Source organism: Elephas maximus, chromosome 9, assembly GCF_024166365.1.
Source record: "Elephas maximus indicus isolate mEleMax1 chromosome 9, mEleMax1 primary haplotype, whole genome shotgun sequence".
Taxonomy (NCBI): Eukaryota; Metazoa; Chordata; class Mammalia; order Proboscidea; family Elephantidae; genus Elephas; species Elephas maximus.
The window spans coordinates 24,871,123-24,883,984 of record NC_064827.1 but is presented as its reverse complement, the minus strand read 5'-3'; the positions used below and the strand labels follow the sequence as shown (position 1 = coordinate 24,883,984).

The following is a 12,862-nucleotide window of genomic DNA, read 5'->3' as shown; positions in this document are numbered from 1 at the left end:
AGACACCAAAGGCTGATATGACAACTTTAGCATCTAGAAAATATGAATTGCTGTGAAGAGAAGACAGGCTACCCAGAACACTACCAGGGAGAGGGGGAGTAATTTAGAGGGCTAGAGAAGACCTTAAGAATCACTAGACTCAGAGTGGCATATCATAAAGGGTACTGGAACACCTGTGGATAAGTTATTTAATCTCTTTAAGTCAGTTTCTATCTATAAAATTTGGACAATAATATCTAGTTTAGTTACTTCACGGAGCTGTTGTTGTAGCAAATGAAATATTAGAAACAAAATCACCTTGTAAAATTAATTATAAACCTTATAAAATTGTAAAGTTCTATAAGGTAGGCAATTGTTTTTGTTGTTAGGTGCTGTCAAGTTGATTTTTGACTCATCGCAACCTCATGTGACAGAGTAGAACTACCCCCAGGATATTCTAGGCTGGAGCTGTGATGGCACAGTGGTTAAGAGCTTGGCTGCTAACCAAAAGGTCAGCAGTTCAAATCCACCAGCCACTCCTGGAATCCCTATGGGGCAGTTCTACTCTGTCCCGTAGGGTCGGTCTGAGTCGGGATTGACTTGATGGCAGTAGATTTAGCTTTTGGTTTTAATCTTTATGGGAGGTAATCTTTATGTCAGGTCTTCCTCCCATGAAGTTACTGGGTGGATTTGAACCATCAACCTTTCACTTAGCAGCTGAGCAATTATCCATTGTGCCACCAGGGCTCCTTAATGTAAGCAATCGTTGCTGTTGCTGTGTACCATCGAGTCAATTCTGACTCATAGTGACCCTATGTGACAGAGTAGAACTGCCCCATAGGGATTTCTAGGCTGTAATCTTTATGGAAGCAGATTGCCAGGTCTTTCTCTCACGCAGCTGCTGTGTGAGTTAGAGCCATTGGCCTTTCATTTAGCAGACGAGCATTTAAACTTTGTGCCACCAAATCAGAATTATATAGTTTACCTTACACCATTTTTATTGCCACTGTCTCAATGCCTTTTTGGACTTTGACATGCAAAGTGAAATGAGGGCATATTTTACATGGAGGACACATTGTTTTTAGTAGTTTGGGTATCGAATATCATCCCTTAATTATCTGAGGTTAGGAAACTGTAATGGTCATTATAAGCATCCCCTACAAAAGCAATAACTTCTATTTTCATATCAACTCAGGCATTTTCCTTTTCCCAGGAAGGCAGAAATTGTGATGAATATGGGTGAAACTCGTATTATTTCCAATGCTGTTCTTTCGGCCACAGATGAAGACTCACCTAGGGAGAAGATTTACTACTTATTTGAAAGGCTTCCCCAAAATGGGCAACTTCAGCTTAAGGTTAGTGGCCTTTTTACTTTTATATTTCAAAACAAATATAACAGGCAGATATTTTCTCAATATACAAATTTCTGTAACTAAATTTAGTCTCTAATATCTACATTTTTGGAAACCCTGGTGGTGTAGAGGTTAAGAGCTATGGCTGCCAACCAAAAGGTTGGCAGTTCGAATCCTCCAGGTGCTCCTTGGAAGTCCTATGGGGCAGTTCTACTCTGTCTTATAGGGTTGCTATAAGTCAGAATCAACTCGATGGCACTGGGGTTTTTTTTTTTTTTTTTTTAATCCACATTTTTCCCCAAAGTAGAAAATTTAATTTTCCTAATTCAGGGTGAACTAACACCCTTCTAAATTTTCTTAGTCAAATCAGGTTAAATTCCACCAATATTAAAGTTCTTCATTGCTCACCACCTTATATCCTGAGGATTACACCTAAATTCTGAGGAGTGGAAAGCTCAGGGAAGAAGGCAAACTGGTTTTAGATGAGAATCCAGCATCCTTTGAGATCATCTCGGTTATTAAACTCCTTCATGTCCCTCTCTCTCAGCTAAATTCCAGATTATTCTCAGGAACATGAAAAATTTGATGCTTTTTCCATGCCTCTCAGGCTGGAGACAGCCCCCTCTGCCCTTAATTCCCAGTGACCATCTTTGTTCCCTTGACATTATAGGCAGCAGTACCAGGGCATCTGTACCGCTGTCCTTTAGACTCCAGAAATTATCTGAGTATCATCACCTCCTGCCTTCTCAGAAAACCTACTTGTGAGTAGCTTTCTTGTTCCCCTTCCAATTCTTTTTTTCCGCCCAGTACAGGGATAATCCTTATCTCTTCTCCAGGGAGACAACTCACTCAGTAACTGATCTACCAAAATGTTCTATATTATATCTGAGATGAACTTAAAAGTCAAAAGGTTGCTGCCTCTATTCTCCAGTCCCTTTTCCCCTTGGGGCACCAGAGACCTCATGTGAAGGTTTGAATGGACAAAGTCTTGAATTAAAAAGTAAGAGTTGGGGGAAACTTCATGATGTCATCCCTTCCCACTGTCAGATTTTAACAACAGCCCTATTTGAATCCAGTGAACTGCATGATGTAAAAAATTAACATTCCAGAATTTGTGTGTGTTCTGAAAATTACTTGCTTGAGTGGAAAACAAATGAGCATGGAATCTTTAGATACTAGGGGTAGAGACACCTGGGTTCTGTTGCTAACTCTACCCACAGCTTGCTTTGTGTTCTGATAACACCTCCTTGGCCCACTTCAGTTTGGAATAGCAGAAATTTCATCTGATTCAGACTGTGTGCTTGATGCCCAAGGATTAGATGAACCCAAATTATAGATCAGTCACTTGTGAAGGTCACTTGAGTCATCAGTCAAATTTTATTTGAATGATAGATTAAGACTAGCGACAACCACCACCAGTCATCCCCAATGTGGTTATTTGATTGAACACTTAATTTTTAATCTATGTAAACACAGTCCTAGAAAAAAGAAGCAGGGTCTCATTCTGTGTGAAACAGCTTAATAGTCTTAGACTGTAAGCACCATAGAGAATCAGAGTGAAGGGCAATCACCGATTTGAATTGAGGTACAGCTGTGTCCTTATTTCATTTCAAAGCGTAATGAAGCAGAAATATAGTGAAAGCTCACACATTTGGGCGGCTTGGGAACTGAAGTGTTTTGGATTTGTGAAAATCCAGATGGGCCCAGGTGCCCAGTATGGACCCACTAGCTCTCTCCCAGCTCTCCAGGGGTTCCCCAAGTCTCTCCCAGACCAGTGACTAGGTCCTTAGTCCTCTTGGACCCCTCAAGAGTCCCATTTTCTTGTTGACTTTCCTTAGCTTTCCTTATCTTGAGCCTGACTCTTATTTTCTGCCCCCCCCCCTTTTTTTTTTGGGCCTTCAAATGATTCTATCAAGTCAAATCTTGCATTTGGGGGTGCAAGTTGAATAGAATTGCAGGCTGTCCGATTTAAAATCTGACAGGGAACCTGTCTTAAAAATTATATTTGCAAATAGATCTTACGATGGAAATAAGAAATGAACTTAAATATTGCAGTATAATTAATTTTCACCTGGTGAGCACTGGGGCAGAACATACCTGTCTACAAATATTCAGACAGCCAAAAGTATCAAAAATGAGGAAACTTCATCAAGTAAATTACATAAAAAATCAGATCAAACCAGTAGCTGTTGAGTTGATTCCAACCTATGGTGAGCTCATGTGTTACAGTGTAGAACTGCTCTGTAGGATTTTCAAGGCTGTGACCTTTCAGAAACAAATTGTCAGGCCATCCTTTCTATGTGCCTCTGGATGGGTTTGAACTAACAACCTTTTGGTTTAGCTGTTGAGTGCTTAACAACTGTTTGCACCACCTGTTGTTGTTGTGTGTTGTCAAGTTGGTTCTGACTCATAGCAACCCTGTAGGACAGAATAGAACTGCCCCATAGGGTTTACAAGGAGCAACTGGTGGATCTGAACTGCCAACCTTTTTGTTAGCAGCCTGAGCTCTTAACTGCTTCACCACCAGGGCTCCTTGCATCACCTAGGGAAACCAAATGATATAATGGTGATACATTGAAGGAGGGGGAATGGCAAAGCTTCTATACCAGGAAATGGGAGTCTGTAGAATAATGCATCAAGGGAAATAGAATATAAATGGTTTAAATCTCTGTTAGTTTCTTAAACCAGACAGAAAAGCACAAGAGAATATCATATAGTAAATTTTTAAGGTGATATTTTTCTTGAATTATGTCAAATGACTTTTTATTTTTTTTTATTGTTAGGGAAAGTTATGTATCTCAAGAGAATAGCAATGGAACTATATTAAGCATATACAGATTTATTATTATATTTTCTAATTTTCAGCACCCCCCCCCCACACACACTTTCCAGGATAAGAACTCCCTTTAATTGAAAATGTCTCAATTTCTATACTAAGTCCTGAATGGAAAATAAAAAAATAAAATTTTTTTTATTTTTATTTTATTCTATTATTTTTTTAGAAAATATGCTCAATGAATATTGGCTTGTTTCTAGACGAGTCTACTAAAAAGTAAAACGTGTATTTGCAGTTTATATTTTTTGCTGGCTTAGTATGTAAGTGTAGGAAGTGATGGGGATGTTGAACATTTTTTAGGGGGCTGCGAGTTGGAATTGACTTGATGGCAACGGGTTTGATGTTTGGTTTTAGTAAGGCTGGAATTAGATGAATCCATTCCATTTTGTTTTACCTCTTTTAGATAAGCCATCTAACAACCCAGTGTGAAAAAAAATACATTTGATTAGTTGTATAATGACATGAACTAAAAAAAAGAAATCCCAAAAGAGATACATTTAATTTTTTAAGAACCTATTCCAGCAGCTAGATTACGCAGCTGCTCTCATTAATTGGAATATTTAATCAGCTATGATTGCTTATGATAAATACCTTGGAAGTAGCAATACCATTGAATTGCCACATGACTTAGTCAAAAATACTTTCGGTTGAAGCTAGTTTTTCCCCAAGGTCTTAAATTGTTTTAATATATTTCCTTTTTTTCCTTTGGGAAAAAAAAATAAGGTAAAATGTCATAAAGTAGACTCTGGAATTTCCCTAAAATATTATATTGGAAGTTTTCAGGGGATATGGAAAATGTCCACTAAAATGATTTGGAAAGAAAATCCTGGGCAACTGACTAATTCTGGCACCTTTTAGACAGGGAGGGACTGGGTCCCGCTCTACCCTGGCATGAAATGCACTCAGGAGGAAGTGGACCTGAACATGCTGAGATACACACACACTGGGGCAGTGGATTCCCAGAACAAAGACAGCTTCACCTTCTACCTGTGGGATGGTGACAACAGGTCACCAGCATTTGAGTGTCACATCACCATCAAGGACATTGGAAAAGGTAAATGCATGTTCTAAACCAAGGTTGATTGGTACCAACTTACGTAACTGTAAGTGAGCTGGTATAAGCACTCAACCAATGTTTCCTCTTTCCTTCCTCCCTTCCTGAAACCCTATCATTCATAATCCAATCAATGCCTCCACCTGCCCCCCACCCCACCCAGGCCTGTTTTGCCCGGGATCTATGAGGTTCACAAGAGTAGAATAGCAATCCATTTGTTATTTTCAGTATTTCAAATAGCCCGTTGGAAATCTGGCTTTGCCCACAATATGGCTGCATAGGCTGCTTAACTGTCAGATATTTTTGTCTTAAGTAAAATTTTACCAAATAATATGATAACTTTAGTTTTACCTTCAAGAAGTAAGTTATTTCTTGATAATAGAGATTTACATGAAAAATGTTCCCAATATAATTAGAAGAACAATGGTAAAGGAAATAAAAATAAATGTATTTTAAAATAAAAACAAATAATGAAAAGGACCTTTATCATTGAAAAGTTTGGAAGCTATGCTTTTTCTACGTTGAAAGTGCTCTTTTGAGATGGGAGTGAACTCTTCTAGTACAATAATTTTCTCTTGAATTTATTGAGCAGTCCTATGTACATGACAGTATGTAAGTGGTAGAAGGAGGACAGTTAAAAAAATGCTAGAAATAAAGCTAGCAAAGGAGAGAGTGTAAGCCCTTGATGCCCAACTGTCATTACCCTGTAATTTTGTTTAGAGCCCAAGTGAGGAGAGTAAGGATCATACCTCATTTATTTATATAGTCCTAGGACCAAGCATAGCCTTAGATCCTCAGGATGTGCTTGTTGAATGATTGACTGAATCTTTTTTTTTTTTTTTTTTGCCTTGGCTACCAGGCAGCTCAGAGATAAATTGGATGTTTAAGTGCAATAAAACTCTTGCTTCATGTGCATGGTAGAATTATAATTGTCTTTTTTTTAAACTTTATGTCCACTTGTTTACTATTGTGATATTTATTTTTGGCTGTGTAATAATATATTTTATTTGCTTGTATTCTGGCTGTAAAATGTGTTCCTTGAAGTGACTTTAAGATAGGTTAGATATTACTGTATGCATTTATTTTACTCTGCAAAAGACTATGCTCATGGTAAGTGTAAGTCCTGGCAAAATGTAATACAACTAATGTATTAGGGTATACCATCATCTTAAAGAAAACCCTGGTGGCGTGGTGGTTAAGTACTACAGGTGCTAACCAAAAGGTTGGCAGTTCACATCCACCAGGCGCTCTTTAGAAACTCTATGGAGCCATTCTATTCTGTCCTATAGGCTTGCTATGAGTTGGAATCGACTTGATGGCAGCGGGTTTGGTTTTTTGTTATTATTTTAATAAGTAGCCCTGGTGGCACAGCAATTAAGCATTCAGCTGCTAACTGAAAGATTGGTGGTTTGAACCCACCAGTTGCTCTGTAGTAGAAAGATGTGCAATCTGCTTCTGTAAAGATTACAGCCTTGGAAACCCCATGGGGAAGTTCTACCCTGTCCTATAGGGTTGCTACGAATACGAATTGACTCGATGGCAATGGACTTTGGTTTTATCGTTTTAGTGGCTTAGCACAATGCAGTTTCTTGCGGGTAGAGGAGAGCTCTGTTTCATGTAGTCATATGGAGACCCAGACTCTTTCTATCTAGTGGCTCCTTCTGTGAGAGTCTTAGAGTCACTCAGGAGGTGAGATACGGAGGAAAAAAGAGAGGATTTCATGGCCTCCACTTGAAGGCAGTATACCTCTCTTCTACACATTCCACTGGCTACATTGCAGCCACGTGCCACATTGAGGGAGAAGGGCAGTAGAAACTCTAGCTGTGTACCCAGGAAGAAAAGCAAATGTAGTTGTTGAGCTCCTGGTCAGTCTCTGCCATAGCTGTGATTATTTTCTATAAGGATTTGTGAAAACCTACACTAATTACACACATTGACCTATTAACATTTCCAGAAGTTCAGATTTTTTTCTCCTTTTTCTTTGTGCATAGTGGTGCTTTATTTCTGTACAACGTTGTATCCACATTTTTTTTTTTTTTTTGCTTAGCCATGAGTTTTCTCAAGTTGTCTTATAACATTATAACCATAATTATTTATGTCTACATAACACTCCATTGAATATTTAGACTTAATCATAAACTTAATACTGAGTATTTGGGTTATTTGTATTTGGGGGCTATTATAAATAACATAAGGCCTTCCAGTTTTGCTGTATCTTCTGATTTGCACAGTGGCAAAAATGATGTGAAACCTTTGAGAGATGTTTGGAAGGACGTTGTCTATAGTTGACCCTAACCCTACTCTGCACGTACAGTGCTGAGAGAGTGCATGGAGGCAGGTGCTGACGCCCTTCCTCCCCTCACACTCATCTTCTGGTCCTGGGGAAACCTTTTGTGGATGCTTTTACGTTTCCCCAGCCTTACTTCTTCTCACCTCTTGGATGTATTCATCTTGCTTCCATCTGTAGCACCTGGGGCTCAGGTTTTATCTTAAAATTAGGATGGTCTTTGATTCTATGTGGGGCTTAATTTGCATTGTATTTTGAGATAAAAGCATTCTGTACCAAAAAGACCCATTTGGTCATCTAAAATGAGGTTTCTTGATGTTGGCATTATTGATACTTTGGGATAGGTAATTCTTTGTGTAGGTGGCTTTCTTGTGCATTGTAGAATGTTTAGTAGCCTCCCTGGCTATTACCCACTAAAAGCCAGTAGCAAACCCTAGTCATGGCAACCAAAAATGTCTCCAATCCGTTAAAACAAACTGGTTGCCGTCGAGTCAATTCCAAGTCATAACGACCTCATAGGACAGAGAGGAACTGCCCCATAGGGTTTCCAATGAATGGCTAGTGGATTGAAACTGCCGACCTTTTGATTAGCAGCCTGAGCTCTTGACCATTATGCCACCAGGGCTCCTTGTATTAAGGTGATAGTCTACCCTAATAGAACTAATAGTAGAACTGCCCCAAGGGTTTCCAAGGCTGTAAATCGTTATGGAAGTAGACTGTCACATTTTTCTGCTATGGAGCCACTGGTGGGTTCAAACCACCAACCTTTCAGTTAGCAGCCGAGTGCTTAACCACTGCACCACCAGGGCTTCTTCTAAATATAAGAACTAAAACCATAAATCTCTTAGAAGGTACATATATATAATGGAATATTGCTCTTCCATAAGGATTTATAAGCACTATCTATATATATTTTTTTGTTTTGTTTTGTTTATATATTGGTAGCATAGTGGTTAAGTGCTACGGCTGCTAACCAAAAGGTTGGTAGTTCGAATCTGCCAGTCACTCATTGGAAACTCTATGGGGCAGCTCTACTCTGTCCTATAGGGTCGCTATGAGTCGGAATCGACTTAATGGCAGTGGATATATTAAAGAGGGGAAGCAAATTAAGACAGTATTAAAAGCCTGTGTTCTTGTGTCAGATGGCTTGAGTACAAACTCTAGCTCCACCTTTTATTAACTGTGTAACCATTAGCAAGTTAGCATTTCTATGCCTTAGTTTCCTTATTTATATCCTGAGTAATGTGATAGCACCTTTCCTCACAAGATCGGTGCTGAAGAAGTAAGAGCTCTTGCCCTGTGCCTGACACAAAGTAGAAGCTCTATATTTTAGTTATGATCATTTTTAATAAACCTTAGGAGAGCAAAATTAGATTATAATCCTTGGTTTGTGAAATACTCTATTATTGGTCCATACATGGTCCACTTACACGTCACTCATTCATTCATTCTTTTTAAAATGTATAATCAAGACTTGTGACAACACCATACAATTCAAGGACTGGAATATTAACAATAACAGACATCTACCTATGTGCTCTTCTCATCTCCAGAGAAAAGCACAATCCTGAATTTTGTGTTCATTGTTTTCAGGTTTATGGGACTTGCTAATGCAACTAACAGTGAGTTACATCTGTGTTGTTGCCTGTAGCTGTAATTCATTCATGGTGCTACTATGCAAAATTCAGTTTCATGAATAGACCACAGTTTGTTTATACATTCACCTTCTGAAAAGGCCTGTGGGTTGTTTCCAGTGTTTCCAATTGCAAACAGTGCTGCTTTGACCCTTCGGGTACATGACTCCTGTGGTGCAACTTCAAACATTTCTCCCAATACACGGATGGTGTAGAATTGCTGGGTCAAGGCCTATGCAAATAGTCAGCCCTTTACAACAGGATTCCAAATTGTGTATCAATTTACGCTCCCACCAGAATCTGACACACGCTCATCTCCATTCACACCGTCTTCCACACTTGATATGATGAGACCCTGCATTTTTGCCACTCAAAGGGGTATGAAATGGCAACTTATTCTGATCTTAACCTGCAGTTCCATTATTATTAATGAGATTGCACATCTTTTTGTATCTTTATTGGCCATATGTATTTCCTGTTCCGTGAAATATCTGCTATGTCTTTTGCCTATAATTCTTTTATTAATGATAGTTACATAAACCTTCATGTGCCATACTGGCTTTCATTTTTGCGCAGTCTGGCCTTTGTCTTTTTTTACCTTTCCCTTTGGCATTGTATTCTTTCACATGGTTCTTGACCACAACCTCTTCTGCCACGCAGGTGATATCGTCATCCTTGCAAAGCCCCTCGTGGTGTCTAAAGGTGACAGAGGTCTCTTGACGACCACCACTCTCCTTGCTGTAGATGGGACAGACAAGCCTGAGGAACTGCTCTATGTCATCACTTCCCCCCCGCAGTATGGCCAGGTTGAATACGTCCGCTATCCTGGAGTCCCCATTACAAGCTTCAGCCAAATGGACATAGCAGGACAGACAGTCTGTTACATACGTAAGAGCCTAGTGGTTGCCCCCAGTGACACATTCAGGTGAGTGCTGCGGAAACTTTTCAGAATCCCTGCCCTGGGTTAATGCTTAGAAAGACAAAATGAGGGGGAAAAAAAAAGAGTTGTTTTCCAGCTGTGGTATTAACTATGTTCTTCCTTTATGGCCTAGCTATGAATGGTGCCCCAAGGCCTAAGCCTGTTGCGGTTGAGTCCATTCTGACTCATAGCGATGCTACAGACAGAGTAGAACTGCCCCACAGGCTTTCCAAGGAGCGGCTAGTGGATACCAACTTCTGACCTTTTGGTTAGCAGCCAAGCTCTTAACCACTGTGCAACCAGGGCTCCTATGAAAGGTGAATGCACAGAAAACAACAGCAGTAAGGCAAGACATTAGGGCCTGTTTTTAAGAAATGAAGGCATTGTTGTTGTTAGGTGCCATTAAGCCGGTTCCAACTCATAGCGACCCTGTGTACAACAGAATGAAATATTGCCCGGTCCTGCGTCATCCTCGCAATCATTGCTATATTTGAGCCCATTGTTGCAGCCACTGTCTCAGTCCATCTTGTTGACAGTCGTCTTCTTTTTTGCTGACCCTCTACTTTACCTAGGATGATGACCTTCTCCCTGAAGGCATAAGGACATACAAATCCAAGCTGTTTTTGAGAAGGAATGAGAACAGCTGAGAGTGCCCAGCTAAGGAGAGACATAGGAAAGCAATTTACTGCTCTTTTTTAAAGTATGATTTTCTAGCTGATGAAAAGGCATTTACTAGAAGCATTTGGCATAAGCAGACATTGCCTTTTGACACAATGTGTTTGGTAACTATATCATATATCATGTTGCCATAAAGTAGATCATATTTCGCCATAGAAACAATGGTATAATTTGGGGCTGTGCACCTGCTCAAGGATTTCTTAACAAACAAATCAGTGGAATGAATAACAATTTGGTGAAAAGACAGAAATACAACATTAATGAAAGTCTGCATTCATTTGAGATATTCAGATCTGTTTCAACTCACATAATGCAAGAAGAGCTCTAGAGGTTCTGTCATCTTGCAGTTCCCAGAGCCGGCTGAACTCAAGGTCCTTCCAGAAGTACAGATCTCAGGCCCTTCCCTAGATAAACCTGGGATGAGGACCAGGGAATCAGATTAGCATTTGAGCGAGGCCTGAGAGCGCTGATTCTTCTGCCATAGACCCAGGGCTTCTGGCCCCCAGTACGCTTTTCACCATATCACAATCCACTCCACAAAAGGGTGTTAAAACATAAATGGAGCACATGCCTCTGTTATTCAAGGGGTCCCCGTTAACCATAAAGTATACCTAACACGCAGGTTAAACCCCAGTCTCTGTCTTATGTTCTGTCTGTATTCAGCATGCCTCCTATGATAAACAGTGTGTAAATGTCATTAAAGGTGAAGTTGCTTGCCTTTTTAGCATTCAGAATGAGTTATGAAAGATTATTTGGATAGTCCAACTGTTAAAATATCCAGGGAAGTTTGAAACAAGATCTTCTTTATTCTTTTGATAAGTGTCCCCTTAACAAGCAGATAATCACTCAGTGATCATTTGGTTGATGAATATCATAATAATGCAGTGATTAGGTGTCGGTAGGCATTACCTAAAACATCGTTGTTAGCTGTGGTTGAGTTGGCTCCCCACTCATGGTGACCCCATGCACAATGGAATGAAACACTGCCCAGTCCTGCACCATTCCCGTGATTGGTTATGGCTTGGAATGTTGTGATCCATAGGATTTTCATTGGCTGATTTGCTGTAGATAGCCAGGCCTTTCTTCCTCATCTATGTTAGTCTGGAAGCTTCACTGAAACCTGTTCAGCATCACAGCAACATGCAAGCCTCCGCTGGCAGGTGGTTGCACCTGCTGATGATGATGTAATGATCATTTGCTTGACCAATACCACCATAATCAATGTAGAGATTAAGGGTTGTTAGGTATTACCTAAGGCATTAGACTTGGGAAATCTTTTCATGCTGGTGCTTTTGCTTGAGAAGTGCTATAGTGTAATTGTTAAGGTACAGGCTTGGGGTCAAATCCTGCCTCCGCTGCCCCCAACTCTGTGGCCTTCATCAAGTTATGCAACCTCCTGTGCTCCTGTTTTCTCTTCTATGAAATGGGATGATGTTAATAGCTTTCAGATTTTGGCAGTTAAAGGTTTCCTTTTTAAGTACATTTATTTAAGTGAAAAAGTGCGTTGCTGTAAAGCAAAATAACAAGAAGAGTACACGTAGTACAGGCAGTTGGAGCCATGGTGGTGCAAGGGTTATGCACTTGACTGCTAACTGAAAGGTTGGTGGTTTGAACCCATGCAGCCAGCAACTACTTGGGAGAAAGACCCAGCAATCTGTTTCCATAAAGATTATAGCAAAAAAAAAAAAAAAACCCATTGGGCAGTTCCACTCTGTTGCATGGAGTCACTATGTATCAGAATCAACTCAATGGCACCCAATGACAACAGTACAGGCAAAAATTACGAAGGTAGTATTTGAATGACTCAAGATGAGGAAACAGGTCTAGAGGGAGGAAAACAAACAACAAAGGTTAAAAACCATTGATTTAGCCCAATCCTTTCATGTACCCAGAAAAGCTGGTATTTATTGAACACCTGCAGTGTGTCAGGCAGTGTACAAGATGCTTTTTTTGTATGTCATTTCTCTTATTTTAGAGAGAGGTGGTTGTTCCCATTTTGTGCACGAGAAAACCAAGATTCCAAGAGGTGAAGCAAGTGGCTTACGTTCACATAACTAAGTATCAGAGCTGAATTTGTGCAGAGCACTCATTTCCGCTGGAGAGTTCTTGTGCATGTGTGTTTC

General features: G+C 39.9%; 1 protein-coding gene across 8 annotated transcripts in view; it reads left to right on the top strand.

Moving 5' to 3' along the window:
* The window catches only part of FREM1 (FRAS1 related extracellular matrix 1), a 184,761-nt gene that overhangs the window by 120,709 nt on the left and 51,190 nt on the right, over positions 1-12,862 (top strand). For 4 of the 8 annotated variants that reach the window (XM_049895395.1, XM_049895393.1, XM_049895394.1 and 1 more), the window contains exons 22-25: positions 1,193-1,334; positions 2,002-2,092; positions 5,030-5,221; positions 9,803-10,067. In XM_049895395.1, coding sequence (XP_049751352.1) covers positions 1,193-1,334; positions 2,002-2,092; positions 5,030-5,221; positions 9,803-10,067 — 690 coding nt within the window. Of the gene's footprint in view, positions 1-1,192; positions 1,335-2,001; positions 2,093-2,167; positions 2,198-5,025; positions 5,222-9,802; positions 10,068-12,862 lie in introns of those variants that run through there. The other 4 variants (XM_049895396.1, XM_049895399.1, XM_049895400.1 and 1 more) reach the window with 4 other exon arrangements.